General features: G+C 48.2%; 2 protein-coding genes across 20 annotated transcripts in view; one reads left to right on the top strand and one right to left on the bottom strand.

Annotated features, from left to right (window-relative positions):
• VRK3 (VRK serine/threonine kinase 3) overlaps positions 1 to 21,690 on the top strand; it is a 66,431-nt gene that overhangs the window by 3,665 nt on the left and 41,076 nt on the right. For 3 of the 16 annotated variants that reach the window (XM_082367627.1, XM_082367633.1, XM_082367621.1), the window contains exons 1-2: positions 16,517 to 16,642; positions 17,963 to 18,025. The exons of 5 other annotated variants lie outside the window; for them this stretch is intronic. The gene's annotated coding sequence lies outside the window, so the exon portion shown is untranslated. Of the gene's footprint in view, positions 1 to 15,662; positions 15,722 to 16,516; positions 16,682 to 16,701; positions 16,722 to 17,962; positions 18,026 to 19,428; positions 19,451 to 21,690 lie in introns of those variants that run through there. 8 more of the 16 variants (XM_082367625.1, XM_082367626.1, XM_082367632.1 and 5 more) reach the window with 6 other exon arrangements.
• Positions 2,885 to 16,339, bottom strand: ZNF473 (zinc finger protein 473). 4 transcript variants are annotated; one of them, XM_082367592.1, is made up of 5 exons: positions 15,835 to 16,337; positions 13,035 to 13,190; positions 10,744 to 10,870; positions 7,460 to 7,549; positions 2,885 to 6,179 (listed from the first exon to the last, which is right to left on the bottom strand). In XM_082367592.1, the coding sequence occupies exons 2-5, from the start codon at positions 13,041 to 13,043 to the stop codon at positions 3,616 to 3,618; spliced, it is 2,790 nt and encodes a 929-aa protein (XP_082223718.1). In that variant the 5' UTR covers positions 13,044 to 13,190; positions 15,835 to 16,337; the 3' UTR covers positions 2,885 to 3,615. The 4 variants fall into 4 exon arrangements, with proteins under 4 accessions (XP_082223718.1, XP_082223719.1, XP_082223720.1 ...); XM_082367593.1 differs by having other exon boundaries at positions 16,048 to 16,337; XM_082367594.1 differs by having other exon boundaries at positions 16,009 to 16,023.

Raw genomic sequence — 21,690 nt, 5'->3', positions numbered from 1 at the left:
TACACATAAAATTTACCATCTTAACTATTTGTAAGTGTACAGTTCAATGGTATTAAATACATTCATCACTTTGTGTGGCCATCACTACCACTCATCCCCACAACTATTTTCAGCTTGTAAAACTGCCCCTTTCGCCAGCTGCTTGCAACCACCATTCCTAGGTACGATTTTCCTAGAACGGTATCTTCTCAACATTAGGCATCCACATCCCACCTCCTTGGTTTATGCAGAGTGACCCCTTTCCATCCTCCTAAGACGCCACCGCATGTCCCAGGATTCTCCTATTTATTTCAGTCCATGCCCTTTGAAACTTTCAACCGCGACTGCGACTGAACAATCGGTATCACTTGCCATGAATGGAAGTTTGCTGTAAAAGTAAATGCAACGAAAACTGCTATTTGCACATTTTCAGTGGATAGCATTGCCCACCCAAAGGGCAGAGTTTGGGGTCCTGGGGAGAGGCTAAGTGTTAAAGCTACTTTCTCATTGGGGTGACCAAGAGGGATTAACAGACTCAAAAAGGGAACACTGGTCTCTCGGGTTGGACAGAGTAAGATGCCAGCCCCACCCCATTCCCCACCTCTGCCAACCCACAGTGGACATGTAGCATGACATGAGGGAAATAAACAGCTGCCGAAATGTGACACACAACTGTGTGGCCATAGCATAATCTAGTTCATCCTCATGGATACAATTAAGAGTCCATTGGCAGGATGCTAGGCCTTAGCCGAGTGTTCCCCAACCTCATTCGATGACATACCACTGTCAATTTGTTTTGCTGTAGTTGTGTGCCATGCATTTTCCTTTAAATCAGCTTTAAAACAAAACTTAAATCAATTTATTTTTAAAGAGGACTTCCTACCACTACCATGAGTGGGAAACTGGTATCTCTTGTCAGTAGAGGAAAAAGGGGGAGAGGTGAAGTAAAATAAGTATCAGGAGAGCAAAACAATATTAAATTCTAGCAACAACTCTTGCCTGAGCCTGAGGCCTACTGTGTCTTTGTAACTAGAGAGGAATAAACATGCCGTCCACGCTTCCTCCTTGATCAAGTAGGATTGCATGAGAATGGAAAAGTGCCGGTTGATGACGTGCTAAGGACCAACTGAAATTGAGTGGTTCCCTGGTGGTCCTTGCCCCTCCCAGACTTTGGGAAAACAGATTTAACCATCTCATCGTGGGGTGGTTTTCACCATTAGGAGCCCTCCCGTCCTAGAATGTGAGCACTTGGCAGGTAGTGACTGCGCATGCCCAGCCTCTGGCCGGGTGTGTGGCACTGAGCTGAGAAAAGCAACCAACGCTTAGAAACTCAAAACTTTAATCAGAGAACCAACACGCAAACATGAGGGCAGGTGTTTCTACACTGGCCCGCAGAACACAGGTCATTAGTAACATAGATCCTCCACCCCCGCCCCCCCCACGCCCACACACACAATGGCTGCCAACTTTCTACAAGGCCTCTGACCTCTATCTGTGGTGTCAAAACTCTTGGTTGAACATACTTATCAAGTTGAGTTCCCGCCCCTGCCCTGCCCTGCCCCTTAGGTATATATCAGGCCTGTTGCCCAGATACAACAGGTGGGGAGTTGGACGTTTCCGCCATTTGAAAACCAGTACACTCCCCACTGTGGTGTGAACGGTCAGCCAACAAGGTCCCAGTTTCAACGACAAAACCAACCAGCACAACTCAAGGTGCAAGGTTTGAAAATCCTAAGGGCCCAGAGCACAGACTCCTGAACTTTTTTTAGTACCAAAAATATGAAAGAATATTTAAAGTGTCAAGAGTCCAGTGTCTTTGTAAGACTGTGCTTCAGCAAAGAGGTGACTGGGTCACTTAGCAGGTGGGACACAAAAGCTCAGGGCCGAGGAGGTGCCATCAAGAGAGCTGGTGGTGTGGTTCCGTGAGGTGAGACTCAGCTGTAGAACAAGCCTGGCCAAGGTGAGCAGTGAACTTTGGGGCTCCAACAGGAAGGACTGTGTCCTCACCGGGCTTGCCAACAATCCTCGGGGGACTTGCTGTGACATGAGAGAATGTGTATTTTAAGACGTCACTTGGCAATGGAAACGAGGCCATCCATTTCCCTTTGATTCTAGAAGCTTCAAGGCAAGGGCAGGGCTTACCGTATTGGCGTTCCCCACCCTGGAGCCTAGGGTGGCGCCTGGTGAGTGACCAACTTGGACAACTGGTAGAGGAGGAACATTGCAGCAGTCGTTTCTGTGCATCACAGTTTTTGCTACCAAGCACATCTTCTGTATAAATGGTGTGAACCGTGTGGAGACAGCAACATCCAATGCAGCTTTCCTAACTGAATCCAGCTGTTTATGGTATTAACTCTCACGATAAATTGGGTCTCATCATTTAACCAACAACTTTAAATGGGAGGAGATTATAGGAAGGGATGGCATGTGGATATGGGAGGGGGTCCTTTTGAGTGAGAGGTTTGGGAGGTTAGGAGTGGAAAGTTCTTGCCATGCGATGTTAGTTTACGTGTTCTTCTTGGCTTTTTGCGGGTTAAGAAAGTACTAGGACAGGGCTTCCCTGGTGGCACAGTGGCTAAGAATCCGCCTGCTAATGCAAGGGACACAGGTTCGAGCCCTGGTCCAGGAAGATCCCACATGCCGCGGAGCAACTAATCCCGTGCACAACTACTGAGCCTGTGCTCTACAGCCCGCGAGCCACAACTACTGAGCCTGTGTGCCACAACTACTGAAGCCCATGCGCCTAGAGCTGGTGCTCTGCAACAAGAGAAGTCACCGCAATGAGAAGCCTGTGCATCGCAACAAGAAGTAGCCCACACTCGCCGCAACCAGAGAAGAGCCTGTGTGCAGCAACAAAGACCCAACGTAGCCAGATAAATAAATAAATTAAATAATTTTTTAAAAAAAGAAAGAAAGAAAGTACTAGGACAGAGCTGAGAAATGGAGGGAAGAAAAAGGCTAGGCTTTTTTTTTGTTTTGTTTAAGAGCAAAGTACTGGGTTTTTGGATCCAACGAAGCCAAGGATATTTTGGTGGAAAACTTTAAAAATAAAAGCCATGCACATTATTAGTAATAATGTTAACTGCAGTGAAATAAAGATAGAGGGTTGCTTAGTTTTCTCTTCCTTTTAATGTAAAAGAGTATATTTGTTATATCTGATGCACGTTTGTAGCTCACACTTGGTGAGTACTTACTATGTGCTGGGCACTTAGTTCTAAAGTGCTTTACATCTCTTTATCCTCACAACAGCCCTATGAAGTAGGTAGCTATTATTTTGCCCATCTTACAGATGAGGACACTGAAGCCCTGAAAGGTTTCATGACTTTCCCTAGGTCACTTAGGTGGCAGATGGCAGAGCTGGGATTTAACTCAGCAGACTGGCTCCAGTCTACCTCTGACTTCCAAAGCTCCACAGCTTCTCAATGTTTGTGTTTTCACTGTTTTAATGAAACTCATGCGTGCAAATTTTCTAATCAATCTTTATTAATAAAGAGATTTATTACTCTTGGGGGGAGGGGCTTACACTGGGATGGTTTCAACTTTAGGCCTCGGATGAACACATTCTCAGATGTCTGGGATCCGCTGCCACCCAGCAGCCATGGGCAGAATTGCTACCTGTTACTTTGGAGTGTGAACTCACTGATGTCGGCTGAGACCTGAGCAGCAGCACAAGGCTTTCTGACAATGTGGACACTGATGTGGTTTCTCCTTGGTGTGAATTCTCTGATGCTGACTGAGATGGGCTCTAAGGCCAAAGGCTTTCCCACACACATCACAAGCATAAGGCTTCTCCCCAGTGTGAGTTCTCTGATGCTGCATCAGATTTGCTTTCTGGGCAAAGGCTTTCCCACATACGGCACACACATAAGGCTTCTCCCCACTGTGAACTCTCTGATGCTTAGAAAGGCATGAGCTCTGGCTGAAGGCTTTCCCACATTCCTGACAAACATAAGGCTTTTCTCCAGTATGAATCCTCCGGTGTCGGATGAGTGCAGCACCCAGGCTGAAGGTTTTCCCACAGTCGCCACATTTGTAGGGTTTCTCACCTGTGTGAACTCTCTGATGCTTAGAAAAGCACGAGCTCTGGCTGAAGGCTTTCCCGCATTCCTGACAAACATAAGGCTTTTCTCCAGTGTGAACTCTCTGGTGTCGGGTGAGTTGAGCGCCCAGGTTGAAGGTTTTCCCACAGTCACCACATTCATAGGGCTTCTCACCTGTGTGAATTCTCTGATGCTTGGAAAGGCACGAGCTCTGCTGCGATGTTTTCCCACATTCATTTTGCTCAAAGGGCTTCTTTCCTGCCTGAGTTCCCTGATGCTGAACAAGGTGGTTACTGTAGGCAAAGACTTCGTCACACTTGTTAGGTTTAAAGGGCTTCTCTGCAGTATGGATTAACTGATGTTCTGAGAGACATGCACTTTGGCTGAAGGTCATTCCACATTTGTTACATTGAAAGGGGTGCTCACTCTTATGGGTGGACTGATGTTTGGCAAGGGAGGCACTACGAACGAAGGCCTTTCCACAGTCCCCACATTCATACGGCCTCACTCCAGAGTGGATCCTCTGGTGGCGGATGAGCTGTGAACTTTGGCCAAAGGCCTTCCCACACTGGTTACACTCAAAGGGCTTCACCCTGGCGTGAATCCGCTCATGCTGAGTCAGGTATTTGCTGCAGCTGAAGGTTTTCTCACATTTGTTACACTTAAAGCGCTTATCGCTGACCCTTGGAGGCTCTCTCTGCTCTGGGTTCTCATTCAAGATCTTCCTGCTCTTGTCGAGTCCTTGTTTTTCTCTGGTGTGAATGCTCTGGTGGCAAGTTAGGGTCGAATGGCAAATAAAGCGCTCACCACACTCCTGACATTCATAGGGGGTTTCCACAGCATGGATTTTCTGGTGCTGAACAAGGTGTTCGTTGTGGCTGAAGGTCTCCTTGCATTCAGCACAGCTGTAGGGCTTTTCTGTGGCGTGAATGGACAGGTGTCGATTTAGGTGGGAGGGCCGGGTGAAACTCTTGATGCATTTGTGGCACTTGTGGGGCCTGTAGCCCGTGTGAACCCTCTGGTGTTCATTAAGGTGAGTGTTCCGGTAAAAGGCTTTCCCACATTTGTTGCATTTGTAAGGCTTCTCGCCCCTGTGAACCCTCTGGTGGGTCTTTAGGGTCAGGATATGGCTGAAGAGTTTCCCACACTCATCGCACTTATAAGGTTTTTCTCCAGTGTGAACAGACTGGTGTTTGACAAGCAAGGAGCTTCGCCTGAAGGCCTTCCCACACTCCTGACACACAGCGGTCGTTTTTGCAGCATGAATTTTCTGATGTTGGAGGAGGTATTTCTTAAAGTTGAAGATCGCCTTGCATCTGGCACATTCGTAGCGTTTCCGAGTGTGGGTTTTCTGATGCCGGGTGAGATGAAAGGTTTGGCTGAAACTCTCGCCACATTCATTACATTTGTAGGATTTACCACCTGGGGGGGGTTTGTGACGCTCAACAGGCTGTGAGTCGTGACCTGCTGGACCATCACTGTCTTGACTCTTACATGGTTTTTCTTCACTGTGAATGTTCTCATGCCACAGGAGGTGTGTATTCTGACTAGAAGTCTTCCCGCACTTGTTACCCACATAGGACTTGGAGCCTGTGTGAGTCACTGACTGCACAAAAAGGCAAGAACTCTGGTTGACATCTTTCTCATACTCTTGAAGCACAGTGGGGTCCTCCCTAGTGTGAAGAATCCAGTGCTGGATCAGACGGTAGCTCTGGCTGAAGCTCTTCTTACACTGACTACATTTATATGGTTTCTCCCCTCCCTGGATGTTATCCTGCTGGCTCTGGTCTGAGTAGCACCCAAAGTCATTCCCACTTTCCTGAGACTTAGCTGGTGTCAGGCTCCTTTCAGGAAGATCAAGAGTCACAGAACCCGCTCCTGGGAAAAGGAGGGACTTGGGACCAAGGCCTCTCTTGAGTTTGTGGCTCTCGAGTTCATCGCTCTTGCATTCTGTGGGACTTTCCTTGCTGGTAACAATATTGGACTTCAGAAGACTTTCCGGATCTCCGAGCAAACTATCTAACCAGCTCTGGCCTATGCAGGCTTCTTCCAGATGGGAGTTCCAGAGGCCATCCTTGGAAAACATCTCGGTAATCTCCTGGGAGAGTCCTTCTTCCAAGAAGTCCTGTGGCAGAGGAGAGGTCTTGCCCTCAGCGGTGTCTGAAAGAGAGGGCAAGTGCAAATGTCTCCTGTGCCCTGGGGGTTAAAGATGGGAGCTGTACGCTGAGAGCAGACAAAAGGGAGAACAGGTGATGGGTCCTGAGTCAGGCCTATCTGGCAAGGGGATGAAGGAGACAGGGCCAGAGTGGTGATCCAGCTGGAACTGGCATCACAGGAAACAGAGCCCATTTCCAGGAGGATTAAGAGGGAAGCTGGGCAACCTCGAGGGTTCCACAGAGAAGTGGAGGCTCTCAGTGGATATCTCCACCATCACCCCCATCAGCTAAGGCCCACTTCCTAGAGAAGTGCACTCAATGGAAAAGAGGTATAAATGATAACAATGCAATACGATTGTTACCACGTGGTTATCATTGTAACCACATCCAAAGGTGGTTTGCACGTGGTTACACATGCTTGGAACCAGCCTGGATGTTAAGGTGGCAGAAACAGAAATCCACAGTTGCAGGAGCCTGGGCCTACGTGAAAACACCTGTGCGCTCAACGGGAGGCTACAGAAGGTCCATGTTCACAAGCTCACGAGAGGTGAGCGGAGAACAGAGCTCCATGCTGATGGCTGCGGTGCAGGCTGAGACTGAGCCGTGCAGCCTCCACTCCGTGGCCTCTGGTTCAGGGGTCCTTCTCCTCATGTTAACAGCCTAACAATGAGAAAAGCCTCCAGTGCCCCAGGCAGGGCCCTGCCTCTGCTTTTTCCTCCTGGGGATGTCTCGACCAGTGTAACACCTGGGAATCCTCACTGCTTGACTGGATCCCCTGGAGAAACCATGGCCTGGAAGAGGGCAGACCTAAGGCTCTTGGCAGCATTTAGGCCCAGGCTTGAGTTACTAACAGATGGGCCATCTGCTAGGCCCTGTGGACCAGGAAGGAAGGATGGGCCTGAACGAAAGGGGGGTGAAACAGGTAGACAGGGGGTCCACAGTGCTCAAGGGGCACAAGGCAGGAAGGTGGAGAGACCAACTCAGGGAATGTAAGGCCGACCCCTGCTGAGTCTGGAAGGATGTGGAGGGGACAGAGGAAGGGCACCAGGACAACCACGTGCTGAACACAGCGGCAGGTGGAGATAAGGCATGCAGGGTGAGGGTCCTGGACCTAAAGCCAGTGCGAGGCAGAGTGAAGCCCAGAAGCAGGGAATCAAGCTGTCTGGGTAGACAAACTGGGTGGGATGGAGGTCCCAAAGATGGAGGGCCCACAAAGGGCCATGCCCCACGATCCCTCCACCCTCCCGCTCGCTGGGTGCTGGTGGGCCCTCTCTGCCCACTCACCAGGTCCTGTTGACTCTGGGCTTCCTTTCACCAGGGCTGCCAGCTCTTCCCCATCATCTGGATGGGAGGTCAGGTTGGGTCTGGGGGGATCTGAAGGGAGAGAAGAGCACTGTCACCAACCAGATGACAGCAGCATGGAGGGCCATCTGGCCGCTGAGTGGGAAACTCCCGGCTCTCCTGACTATTCAGCACCTTATCCAGCGCACGGCTCCCAAGGGCCAGATGCAGCACTGGGTGACTCCAGGGACGCCTGCCCTACAGGGTTCCCAGTCCAGTGGAGGAGAGGGACCCGGACAGTCACAATCCAGAGTGATCAGAGCTGTGACAACTGGGCCTGGGAACACAAAGGATCTGTAACAGCTCTTGAGGAATGAGCAGAGTGGCCGGGGAGAGGCAGGTACTTCCTCGGCCATCTGCGATTCGTTCATTCACCCATGGACCACACACGGCCAGAGGCCTCCATGGGCCACGCCCCGTGATGAAGTGTGTTGGGGTCCCAGAGCTCAATCCCACACTCTACCCCCTGCAAACTTCCTCAAGGAAGGGAGCACAGAGTTATAATCCCTGGGGAAATGTGCTACAGTGGGGAGAAAGCCACTGCTAACTTCAAAGATGAGAGGCCATGAGCCCAGCAAGTAGGCTTCATCTTTTAGCTGAAAGAGGGCAAGGAAAGAGATTCTCCCCTACAGCCTCCAGAAGGAACCAGCTGTGCCCACACCTGGATTTCAGCCAAGGCAGACCCACTTCAAACTTCTGACCTCCACGGGGCTTCCCTGGTGGTGCAGTGGTTAAGAATCCGCCTGCCAATGCAGGGGACACAGGTTCGAGCCCTGGTCTGGGAAGATCCCACATGCCACGGAGCAACTAAGCCCGTGCGCCACAGCTACTAAGCCTGCGCTCTAGAGCCCGCAAGGCACAACTACTGAGCCCGCATGCCACAACTACTGAAGCCCACGTGCCTAGAGCCCGTGCTCTGCAACAAGAGAAGCCACTGCAATGAGAAGCCCCCGCACCACAACGAAGAGTAGCCCCGCTCGCTGCAACTAGAGAAAGCCCGTGCTCAGCAATGAAGACCCAACTCAGCCAAAAATAAAATAAATAAAATAAATTAATTAAAAACAACCACAAAAAACATAAAACTTCTGACCTCCAGAACCATCAGTCAGTGTGTGCTGTTTTCAGCCACGATTGTGGCATCTGCAAGAGCAGCCATAGCAAACGATTACACCACTCATATATATACACACACAAACGTGTGCCAGGGAGTCAAGGGAAACACATTTCTACCATGGATTGTAATTTAAAAATTGCAGACACTGAGATTTGACCTCCCACAAGCTGCTTCTGTAGCACATTGAGCAGTTTGGAGAAAATCTGCCCCAATGCAATAAAATTACATGAAATGATAGTTTTCAGTGTGTAATCCTTCTTTTCCTTTCTAAAAATCTTTTGGAATAAATTATTTTTTCTGCTTTTGGAAAAGAAAGAAGCAAGGAACTTGAGAAGGGGAAATGAGCTGATCAGGATGAGGTGACACGGATGAGGAGCAGCAAGGCTCCACCTAATGTCTCAGCCCTGCCGTTCCCTCCCTGTGTGACACTGCTGTTCACAGCCCAGGGAAAACGGTTAGCACCGCAGGCTGCCTGCTCTCATTGGAAAGGCCTGCTCGCCAGGCTGGCCCTTGGCTGGTGTCTGGGAACCTGGATTTCGGGGGTGGAGGGTTCCAGCCTTCCCTAACCAATAAGAGGGGCTCCCTGTGCCCAAACGCCTGCTTCCCTTCGGTGAGTCTAGGATTTGGGTACGTGGCAGGCAGAGGGTGCCTATGCGACCAGCCCCCGGTAAAGAACCTGGGTGCTGGGTCTCTAATGAGCATCCTCATAGACATTTCATATGTGTTGGCGCACCTGGTCGCTGGGGGAATTAAGCATGTCCCATGTGACTCCATGGGGTGAGGACTCTGGAAGCTGGCACCGGCCCCCCCGTACTTGGCCCCCCGAGCCTTCCCCTTTTGCTGGCTGTGCTCGCACCCCTTCTCCGTGGTAAGTCATGGCCGTGAGTAGGACCATGCGCTGAGTCCCAAGAGTCCTCCTAGTCAATCACCAAATGTCGGGGTGCTCCTGGGGACTCCCACAGAGCTGGGAAGGTGACTTCCCCTCTTTGAACCTCAATTTCAGGAGGATCAAGAAAACAGGGAGTCAGACTTCCTTGCAGGGTGACTGGAAGATGGGAGGAGAGCATTGTAAGCGCTTGGCCAGCACAAAACCCAGCGCCTGACACAGCGGCTCTTGCTGCTCACTCATCTATTCGGTGAGTCCCCATAGCGGGTACTGGCCGTTCCGGACACGCGGGCTCCACCAGGGAGCAGCACGAGTCCCTGTCCGCAGGAAGCTCCCATCCTGGCAGAGGGAGACAGACCACAAAACGAGCGGTCAGAACATGAAGGAGCAGTGGGCAAGCCAGGCAGGGGAAAAGCAGGGAGTGCTCCTGGGGTTGCAGTTTGTCTTAAAAAAGGGAAGCCCCATGGTGGTGCAGTGGTTAAGAATCTGCCTGCCAAAGTGGGATCCCAATGTCGGCTCCTCCCGGACCAGGGATCGAACCTGGTCCGGGAAGATCCCACATGCCACGGAGCAACTGAGCCTGTACGCCACAACTACTGAGCCCGCAAGACACAACTACTGAGCCCACGTGCCACAACTACTGAAGCCCACGCACCTAGAGCCCGTGCTCCACAAGAGAAGTCACCACAATGAGAAGCCTGTGCACGGCAACGAAGAGTAGCCCCCACTCGCCGCAACTAGAGAAAGCCCGCACACAGCAACAAAGTCCCAACGCAGCCAGAAATAAATAAATTTTTTTTTAAGGGAAAAAAAAAAAAAAGGGGGAAGCCCTGAGTCAGGGAGGGGACAGAGGAGAGCAAATGCAAAGATTCCTAAGTGTCAGCTGGAGGAATTCCTCTACCATGATGAAGAGGAAAGGCAGGGGCCGGATCAGGGTTTCTCAACCTGGGCACTACTGCCATTTGGGGTCGGATAATCCCTGCATTCTGGGATATGTGGCAGCACCTCTGGGCTCCACCTACTGGATTCCAGGAGCACACCCACCACTGCCAACTGGTGACAATCAAAAAGGTCGCCAGGCATTGCCAATGTTGCAGAATCGGCCAGCTGAGTACGCTGGTCTGAGGCGCTCAGGAGGCAGGGGCTCATTCCATGGGTGACAAGAGAGCCACGGGTGATCACCGAGCAGGGCAGTGACAGGCCCTTGGGGCTGGGGTGGACACTCACTCAGCAGGAAGAGGTCCTGGTAGTTGTCCAGTGCCGTGTCCCAGAACAGGTGCCCCTGGTCCAGCCCCAGCTGCTCCCAGTCCTCCAAGGTGAAGTCCATGGCTACGTCCTTGAGGGTCGCAAATTCCTGGAATGCAACACACTGTCAGTGATGACTGCAGGGCTGGGGTCAGGGAGGGGCCAACGGCTCACTCAGCACCCCCAGCCCCCCATGCGCCAGGCCTTTGGCAAAAGTCATCTTGTGAGAACCTTCAGATGTAAGAGACTGGGCATCCCCGTATTTTCTAGGCAAGGACAAGGAGTCTTGAAGAGGAGACGTGAGGTTCCCTCAAGGTCAAAGAGGTGGGTCTCTCTGATCCTGACATCCATCTACCTTGGCTTTTGGTTTTTTCAGTTTGTTGAAGATTTTAAGTTTTCTTTTTTTTAATTTATTTATTTTATTTATTTATTTATTATTTATATATTTTATTTATTTATTTATTTATTTATTTTATTTGGGTCTTCGTTGCTCCACGTGGGCTTTCTCTAGTTGCGGAGAGCAGGGGCTACTCTTCGTTACGGTGTGCAGGCTTCTCATTGCAGTGGCTTCTCTTGTTGCAGAGCACGGGCTCTAGGCGCGCAGGCTTCAGTAGTTGTGACACGGGTTCTAGAGCGCAGGCTCAGTAGTTGCAGCGCGTGGGCTTAGTTGCGCTGCAGCACGTGGGATCTTCCCGGACCAGGGCTTGAACCCGTGTCCCCTGCATTGGCAGGCGGATTCTTAACCACTGCGCCACCAGGTAAGCCCAAGATTTTAAGTTTTTTAAATTAAAAAAAAATTTTTTTAAATTATAGTTGATTTACAATGTTGTGTTAATTTCTGCTGTACAGCAAAGTGATTCAGTTATACATATACATTCTTTTTCACATTCTTTTCCCTTATGGTTTATCACAGGATACTGAATATAGCTCCCTGTAGGGCCTTGTTTTTTATCCATTCTATATAAAATAGTTTGCATCTGCTAATCCCAAACTCCCAACCCTTCCCTCCCCCACCCCCTCCCACTTGGCAACCACAAGTCTGTTCTGTGTCTGTGAGCCTGTTTCTGTTTCATTTACTCATTCCACAAACACCTGGAGGAACTTCCCCGGTGGCGCAGTGGATAAGACTCTGCACTCCCAGTGCAGGGGGCCCAGGTTCCATCCCTGGTCAGGGAACTAGATCCCACATGCATGCCACAACTAAGGAGCTGGCAAGCAGCAACTAAGGAGCCCATCTGCCACAACTCAGACCCAGCGCAAACAAATAAATATTAAAATACAAACAAACAAACAAAAAATATCTTGAGGCTTCCTGTGTGCCAGACCGGTGATGGTCCCTGGGGACCCAGAGATAAGTCCCAATCAGTACCTGTCCCCGTGGAGCGCCAAGTCTGGTGGGGCTGACAGATATGGTCAGGGACACCCCATCCGGGTGGATTTGTGCTACAGCGGAGGCAGCAGGGGTGATATGGGAGACCAGAGCGGGGAGGAGCTGACGCTGCCGAGGGAAGGTGGGGGGAATGAGCTGGGTCTTGAAGGCTGTGGAAGACTCACCAGCCAGAGATGGTGGGCGGGGTATATTCTAGCAGAGGGAGGAGCCTGACCAAAGGCGGGAAGCTGGAAAGTACAGAGTAACATTTTACCACCAGGCCAAGAAGGGAGTACGGCGTGTGTGGGGACACGGAGAAGACAGGGTGGAGGGGGGCAGGACCCAGGTCACGCAGGGATGGGCTCAGAAACCTGGATTTTATCCTATAGGCAATAAGGATTCCTGGAAGGATACTGAGCAGCAGAGCGACAGTGTGAGGGCTTTCCTTTAAGAAGATCGAGTTGGGGGACCTCCCTGGTGGTGCAGTGGTTAAGAATCCACCTGCCAATGCAGGGGATACGGGTTTGAGCCCTGGTCCAGGAAGATCCCACACGCCGCGGAGCAACTAAGCCCGTGCACCACAACTACTGAGCCTGCGCTCTAGAGCCCTTGAGCCACAACTACTGAAGCCTGCGCGCCTAGAGCCCGTGCTCCGCAACAAAGAGAAGCCACCACAATGAGAAGCCCGCGCACCGCATCGAAGAGTAGCCTCCACTCGCTGCAACTAGAGAAAGCCTGCGCACAGCAATGAAGACCCAACGCAGCCAAAAATAAATAATTAATTGATTTTTAAAAAAAAAGATCGAGTTGGGGACCATGATAAGACAGTGAGCCAGAACAAGGCAGGCCAGCTGTGCAGCCTTTGGGGATGATGGGTTAGGATAGGGAGGGACCCTCGACTCACCTCAGCCATAGCCAGTGGGGGCCCAGCAGCCCAGTCCTCCTTTAAGCTCCCCGTCCTGGGAGAAACTGTCCTTTCCTCCTAGGGCTGACTCTGGCCATGCTGGAGGAGCCCCCAAAACGTCCAGAAGCAGGAGGAGGAGTCAGAACATAAGTCTTCCTGCAGGAATCACAACAATTGTATTTATTGAAACCACCCCAGCCCCACGTTTCCCCTGCGCTTCAGAGCCTGCAAGGCCACTTCACAACCCTTCTTAGCACTCACAGTCAGTAAATACAGCCAGTAAATACCCACTTGGGAGAGGTGGAGATTCAGATCTATCACCGTGGCGGAACCTTCTGTCTTGCTCCCCACTGTGTGCACAGTGCCTGGCACACAGTAGGGATTTTTAAAATATTTGTTGACAGAACACATGTGTCTCTAACTGAACCCCTGGGACGATGCTTCTGATATTTCTGATTATCATCTCTAAGACTTGAGTCCAGGTGAGCCTCCAAGACTGTTGATGTTTCTTCAACCTTTTTTTTTAAACCATGACCCACAGTAACACAGACAATATATACCATGACTACTCATTTGCATACATAACTGAACAAAAGCTTCATGAAACAATACTTCATCTTACAAAGTAGGATGGCCTGGGATGTTTACCATTCTGGTTGCTTTTATTTTACTTCATTACAAAAAATTATGGTCACTGCCCCCCGAGTTATTTTCATGACCCATAGTATGCAAAACACTGTACCACTGGTGCGGCCACTGTGTATTTCCTAAGTAGCATATATCTATGGGGTGTCGAAAGCATTCCATATCATGAATCAGCAACGACACAGGTCCACAATTCTTAAGTCTCTGGGGCCAAGTATGCTTTGAATTCAGAAATTTTCAGATTTTAAAAAGATGATCCAGGGACTTCCCTGGCGGTCCAATGGTTAAGACTTCACCTTCCAATGCAGGGGTTGTGGGTTCAATCCCTGGTTGGGGAGCTAAGATCCCACATGCCTCATGGCCAAAAAACCAAAACATAAAACGGAAGCAATATGGTAACAAATTCAATAAAAACTTTAAAAAGTGGTCCACATCAAAAAAAAAAACTCTTAAAAAAAAAAAAAAAAGGTGATCCACCATATACATGGTGTATTTCATTAGAATCCCAATGCAGTGGGGCGGGGGGAGGATGCTGGCGGGAGCATTTCATAATTGAATACTTTGATATTTCTAGAACAGAGATATCAATATTCACTCTAGGTAGGATAATTAAAAGTAATAGATCACAGCAGTTCTAGTCAGTTGTGGGCACCAAATCCATGGAAGAAAATGTTTGGTTTTCAGAGCATTCTAGATTTTTGTGACTGCAGATAAGGGAATGTGGAAGACCTATAATAAGTGCTAACATTTTACCCAATGAGGATTTCCCTCACGACAGAGGTTAAGCCGTGACTTTTTAGTATAATTTGATCCACAGATTTTTAAAATTTTATTTTATTGAAGTAAAGTTGATTTACAATGTTGTGTTAGTTTCTGGTACACAGTAAAGTGATTCAGTTATTTATATATATGTACATACAGTATATGTGTGTATATATATATATTCTTTTTCATATTCTTTTCTATTATGGTTTACTACAGGATATTGAATGTAGTTCCCTGTGCTACATAGTAGGACCTTGTTGTTTATCCAGTCTATATATAATAGTTCGCATCTGCTAATCCCAAACTCCCAATGTGTCCCTCCCCCAGCCCCCCTCCCCCTTAACAACCACAAGTCTGTTCCCCATGTCCAATCCACAGATGTTTTATCTGGTCTAAGTTGGCATAGAGTGTTTTGACAGAAAATTCTTTTAAGTAATCCCAAACTTAAAAGCTGGGAGATTTCACCTAAAAATTTGATTTCCAGCTTCTGAAAAATCCTAGGATTTGGCCACATGGGGTCTGCATTCCCACGAAGCTAGTTTGTTGGAGGCTGTTTAGAGCTACCCCCGCACCCCGCTTTAGATGGGGTGAGCCCTCCCAGATGCCCCACAGCCCTCACCCAGACCTCTTCTCTCCTTTTCCTTATCTGCCTGACGCTCATAGACATCTGAGTTTGAGAACTCTACGTACAGTTTCCAGATCCCGTTCTGTCCACATCTCATACACTCTCAGCCCTGGGAGGGAAGAAACTGGAGCCCTGATGCAAAGCTCAAGGTCACCCAGCCTGTCATAATAACTTGAGACAAATGGGACTGGAAAGCCTTAGGCCCTGAGTCAGGGAGTCTTGCCTCTTCCTGGTGTGGGACCATGGCCAGATCATTCACCCTTTCTGTGCCTGTTTCTACATGTACAAAATGGGGCAGATACAACTCATCCACAATCTCTTGTCTACAATTCTGAAAACGTAAGGCTCTGAAAACCAGAACTTTATTCAAAAATTGGCAGCCAAACTGAACCCGAATTGCCACAGGCTATGTATACTCTTTATTCCCCTCCAGTGTGAATATTCATGCCTTTTCCGGCAGAAATACTCGATTTCCAAGAATTGCCCCAGATCTCGCTTGGGGGTGTTGCCTAATTATGAAACATGCACCCTATTAACTCTCTAAATTCTGAAAAATTCTGATTCCCGAGATGATCCTGGTGGCTGCGGAGCTGACAAGAGAAAATGCGAGGACAGAGCGGCGTCTGGCACACAGAAAACGCCCAAATAAATGGTAAATATCTTGACTTTCTAAGGAACTCCCATTCATTCATCCCTCAAGATCCGACCCAGCTCTGCCAAAGACTTCAGGCAACTCACCCCCTCCTTCAGCCTCAGTTTGCTCACCCAAGAATAAAATAAAATAGAATCGATCCTCTCAGGGCTGCTGGTGAGAGATGGAAACCACTTCAGCAAGATCCTGGCTCGTAACTCCGAACAAGGACTAAAGACTCCACCTAGATACCCACAGCCCAAGGCGACTCGCCCAGTGCCGAAGTCGCCCCAAAAGCATTCCGTCACCTCTCGTCTTCAGCGATCCCAGCCCCGGCGTCTCCTCACCTCGAGACTGCGGTCAGCCGGGTTAAAAGACTCGACCCCAAACGGGTGGGAGCGGAAGACCCAACTCCTCTGACACGCGCCTCCCCGCAGCCACTTCCGGTGCCGGGAGAATCTCTTCAGAGCTACTCCCCACCCAGGAGCCTCCGCGCCAGCCCCAGGACCCTGTTTCCCAGAGAGTTATGCGGACGCCTTATCTTGTCTTCCCATCTCCACCCGCTTCTTCGTCCTTAGAGGCCCCGCTGAGCACACTGCGAAATAAGAGTAGAAAGAGACTCGGCATCAGGTGGCATCTGGGTATTTAGTTCATCCCTCCTTACGATTGGCTCCACGTTGGCATATGCGCAGTAGAACCAGGAAGCGTTCCACAGAAAGTGGAATGGGGTTGGGCGATGAGGGAATAATCCCTCCCCCAGCCCTGAGTCAGAGGGCTGGTCTGCCGCGAAGGTGCCTGGGAAATGGAGTTCTCAGGCAGGCACAGCCCGCGGGCAGTCCGGAGGTCTGTGTAGGCTGCGCCGGCGCAGTCCTCCCGCGAGGGAGAGGATGCGCGCGCAGCGCCCTCCGCCCAAGCGGAAGTTTTCGCAGGGCAACTGAAAAGGTGAGTCCCAGTTCCCCTGGAGGGTCCGAGAGTTTAGCTGTAAGTATGTGCTTCCGCACTACGCTCACCAAATCTAGAGGTGAGGGGAAGGAGAAGCGGAGCAGGGAGAGGTCTCCTGATACTCTAGCCAGAGTTCGGTCGTGGTGCCTGTGACGTCAGCGCGACTTTTTGTGGGAGGCGGAGCCCCTGGGAGCGGGGGTCGGGGGTCGGGATGAGAGAAGCTTCTGGTCTCCGAAATAACCTGACGGCTTCAAGTGTCCCCAGCTTCTTCGGGCTCTTGGTGACAGGCGTAGCTACGACGGAGACGGGCGGAGCTAATGGGGAGTTCGACAGACGCCCCGCCGTGGTACTATGTCATCCCTGGTTTCCGCGGAGGACGGGACCGAGGCGAATCCCGTCACCTAGATGATTAGCCCTCCTGCCCTAAGTTAGAGTATAATCTTTAGCTCTTCCAGGAAGGGCACAGTATTTAACACATAGCAGATATTCAGTAAATGTTTGTTGAGTAAATAAAGAAAATGGGTGAATGAATGATAAAGACTGGCCTGAGTGTTGGAGCTTTGGCTTTGAGTCCTGAGCTAGCCATATGACCTTGGACCGGTGACTTCAACACTGAGACTCCCTTCTTTCTTCCATACATATTTATTGAGAGTTTAGTATAGCTCTACTTCCACGTGACGTATTAAACAGTTGCTTGCTTATGTGATTATTAAACTTGCCTTCCCCCCACTAGAATGAGCTTTGTCGGTCAGGAGCCTTGTTTGTTTCCTTTGCTGCTGTATCCCCAGTAGCAGGCACATATTAGGAGTTCAGTGAATAATTATTGAGCGAATGAATGAATGAACAAACTTAGGACATGTTGGCTACATAGCCAATGCTCAGTAAACATTAACCATTATCTTTTTAAAAAATAAATATTTATTTATTTATTTGCCTGCGTTGGGTCTTCGTTGCTGCACTCAGGCTTTCTCTAGTTGTGGCGAGCAGGGGCTACTCTTCTTTGCGGTGCGCGGGCTTCTCATTGGGTGGCTTCTCTTGTTGCGGAGCAGAGGCTCTAGGCGCGCGGGCTTCAGTAGTTGTGGCACGTGGGCTCAGTAGTCGTGGCTTGTGGGCTCTAGAGCACAGTCTCAGTAGTTGCAGCACATGGGCTTAGTTGCTCCGTGGCATGTGGGATCTTCCCGGATCAGGGCTCGAACCCATGTCCCCTGCATTGGCAGGCGGATTCTTAACCACTGCGCCACCAGGGAAGTCCCAACCGTTATCTTTTACTTACATGTGCAGCAAACCTGAGTCAGCCTCTCCATCTCTTTTCACTTACAGGACACAGTTAAGATGGAGTTTCCAGCCCAGTGAGTCTGAGGGCCAGACCGTGACCCCATAAAGGTACCATCCCCTGGGGCATATGCCCCTTAAGTCCTATTCCCCACCAACGGCCTGCTCCTGCTCCATTTCCTGTGTGTTACTGCTCGCAGACTTCACTCCCAGGAGAAAGGTTATCAGCGGCGTGGCAGTGGTCCAGGCACTTGCCCATTCCTAGAGGCCGTCTTTATCCAACGGCACTTGGCACCTGGGGAAATTCCACTGAAACTGCCTCAAATTTTCAAACTTTTATTTACATAAGTAACCTAGCACAGTCTTAAGTGTATTAGTCAGACTAGGCTAGACCATGCTGCAGTAACAATGACCCCCAAATCTCAGTAGCTTAACCCAGAGAACAGTTTCTCACTCATACAAGATCTGGAGCAACTCTCCAGGGTAGCTGTCCTCTAGACAGTTTTTTGTTTTGTTTTGTTTTGTTTTGTTTATTCTATTTTAGAAAGTTACTACTTGTTAAAAAAAACACCCACCTGAGGAAAAGTTTGGATATAGAAACCAAACAGATCAGGATTTGACTTTTGATTCTGCCTTTTCCTGTTTGTAAAATGTCCTGCAAGCCATTGAATTTCTTTGCATTTCCTCATATGTAAAATAAGGGTAATAATAAAGAATTGCAGAACTTTTGTACTGATTAGAAATAATATGTGTTAGAAGGTAGACATTGATGAAGTGCCGGTTACATAACTAGATCATGAACTGCCAGGGTGTGGAGGCTAATGGAGATTCCTATTTGACTGGGGCTATCACAGTTCGCCCAATTATCCCATGGTAATTACTATTAGCACCGCTTATCATTCTCAAATCCTTTGAGTTGGATGATAAATTACATGATGGCCTATTATAAGCCATGCTAAGGACTTTGGACTTTGTGCCAAAACTGGTAGGATGATACTGAGGGTGAAGAGTGTGCCCCGGGGTAGTACGGCTTCTGAAATTTTCACCGACCACAGGGAATGTCTGCATATGTAGTTAGGTGTGCCTGTTTCAAGAGTAAACAGTGGTACAAACCTAGAAGAAAGAGACTCAAATGGTCTAAGGAAGCACTGAAAGATGAGTCTGGTGATGAAGGGAGACAGGTATGAAGTGAGGCCACCATGGAGCTGAGCTTTGTACAGCTGCCTGCCTCTCTTCTGTTGCTGATTTGTTTGCTTTTTAAATTTCAGTACTGACAAGTATAAAACTGTTTGAATATTCCCAAGAATTCAGATTAAATTGGATTCACTAGCTAATACAGTGTTATTATTAGGGACTGAATCATTCACTCTGAAACCATTATCTGATGCATTTCAGAAATAAACATTTAGTAGATGTGCCACTTTTCCTGTTTTTATTCGCTGGATGAATTTCAAACTTCAAAAGGTCCTATTGCATGTGAAATAGAGGGCAGGATCATCCCTATGCACATAGGCAGACAAGAAAGGGCATCCCCAGGTAAAGATTTATTTCCTCTTTGATTTCTTCAGTGATCTCTTGGTTATTTAGTAACGTATTGTTTAGCCTCCATGTGTTTGTCTTTTTTACGTTTTTTTCCCTGTAATTCATTTCTAATCTCATAGCGTTGTGGTCAGAAAAGTTGCTTGATATGATTTCAGTTTTCTTAAATTTACTGAGGCTTGATTTGTGACCCAAGATGTGATCTATCCTGGAGAATGTTCCGTGCGCACTTGAGAAGAACGTGTAATCTGCTGTTTTTGGATGGAATGTCCTATATATATCAATTAAATCTATCTGGTCTATTGTGTCATTTAAAGCTTCTGTTTCCTTATTTATTTTCATTTTGGATGATCTGTCCATTGGTGTAAGTGAGGTGTTAAAGTCCCCCACTATTATTGTGTTACTGTCGATTTCCTCTTTTATAGCTGTTAGCAGTTGCCTTATGTATTGAGGTGCTCCTATGTTGGGTGCATATATATTTATAATTGTTATATCTTCTTCTTGGATTGATCCCTGGATCATTATGTAGTGTCCTTCCTTGTCTCTTGTAACATTCTTTAGTTTAAAGTCTATTTTATCTAATATGAGTATAGCTACTCCAGCTTTCTTTTGATTTCCATTTGCATGGAATATCTCTTTCCATCCCCTCACTTTCAGTCTGTATGTGTCCCTAGGTCTAAAGTGGGTCTCTTGTAGACAGCATATGTATGGGTCTTGTTTTTGTATCCATTCAGCCAGTCTATGTCTTTTGGTTGGGGCATTTAATCCATTCACGTTTAAGGTAATTATCGATATGTATGTTCCTATGACCATTTTCTTAATTGTTTTGGGTTTGTTTTTGTAGGTCCTTTTCTTCTCTTGTGTTTCCCACTTAGAGAAGTTCCTTTAGCATTTGTTGTAGAGCTGGTTTGGTAGTGCTGAATTCTCTTAGCTTTTGCTTGTCTGTAAAGCTTTTGATTTCTCCATCAAATCTAAATGAGATCCTTGCCGGGTAGAGTAATCTTGGTTGTAGGTTCTTCCCTTTCATCACTGTAAGTATATCATGCCACTCCCTTCTGGCTTGCAGAGTTTCTGCTGAGAAATCAGCTGTTAACCTTATGGGAGTTCCCTTGTATGTTATTTGTCGTTTTTCCCTTGCTGCTTTCAATAATTTTTCTTTGTCTTTAATTTTTGCCACTTTGATTACTATGTGTCTCGGCATGTTTCTCCTTGGGTTTATCCTGTATGGGACTCGCTGCGCTTCCTGGACTTGGGTGGCTATTTCCTTTCCCATGTTAGGGAAGTTTTCGACTATAATCTCTTCAAATATTTTCTCTGGTCCTTTCTCTCTCTCTTCTCCTTCTGGGACCCCTATAATGCGAATGTTGTTGCGTTTAATGTTGTCCCAGAGGTCTCTTAGGCTGTCTTCAATTCTTTTCATTCTTTTTTCTTTAGTCTGTTCCGCAGCAGTGAATTCCACCATTCTGTCTTCCAGGTCACTTATCCGTTCTTCTGCCTCAGTTATTCTGCTATTGATTCCTTCTAGTGTAGTTTTCATTTCAGTTATTGTATTGGTCATCTCTGTTTGTTTGTTCTTTAATTCTTCTAGGTCTTTGTTAATCATTTCTTGCATCTTCTCAATCTTTGCCTCCATTCTTATTCCGAGGTCCTGGATCATCTTCACTATCATTATTCTGAATTCTTTTTCTGGAAGGTTGCCTATCTCCACTTCATTTAGTTGTTTTTCTGGGGTTTTTTCTTGTTCCTTCATCTGGTACATAGCCCTCTGCCTTTTCATCTTCTCTATCTTTCTGTAACTGTGGTTTTTGGTCCACAGGCTGCAGGATTGTAGTTTTTCTTGCTTCTGCTGTCTGCCCTCTGGTGGTTGAGGCTATCTAAGAGGCTTGATGGGAGGCTCTGGTGGTGGGTAGAGCTGACTGTTCTCTAGACAGTTTTGATCTTGTGGCTGTAACATCACACAAGGGTTTCTGGTTTGTCATGGCCTGAAGGGAGAAGTGATGGTGACTCTTCTAACTTAAAAAAATGCTCACCAGTATTTATATCTTTGAAAAGCTAGAGATGTCCGTTTAAGTGTTATTACCAGGAGAGCAAATGATTAAGTCTCACGACCGATCAGGATTACAACCTTAGAGGCTAAAGAACACTTGGCGACAGTTTTGAAATCATATGTCTTACACAACTTGTGTAAAATAACAGAAGGGCAGTTTTATGCCACAGCATGGTTTGTGCTCTTCTGC

This window comes from Balaenoptera borealis (genome assembly GCF_965194805.1).
Source record: "Balaenoptera borealis genome assembly, chromosome: 19".
In the NCBI taxonomy this organism is placed as follows: domain Eukaryota; kingdom Metazoa; phylum Chordata; class Mammalia; order Artiodactyla; family Balaenopteridae; genus Balaenoptera; species Balaenoptera borealis.
The sequence above is the reverse complement of the archived record's forward strand: the minus strand, read 5'-3'. Positions and strand labels throughout refer to the sequence as shown.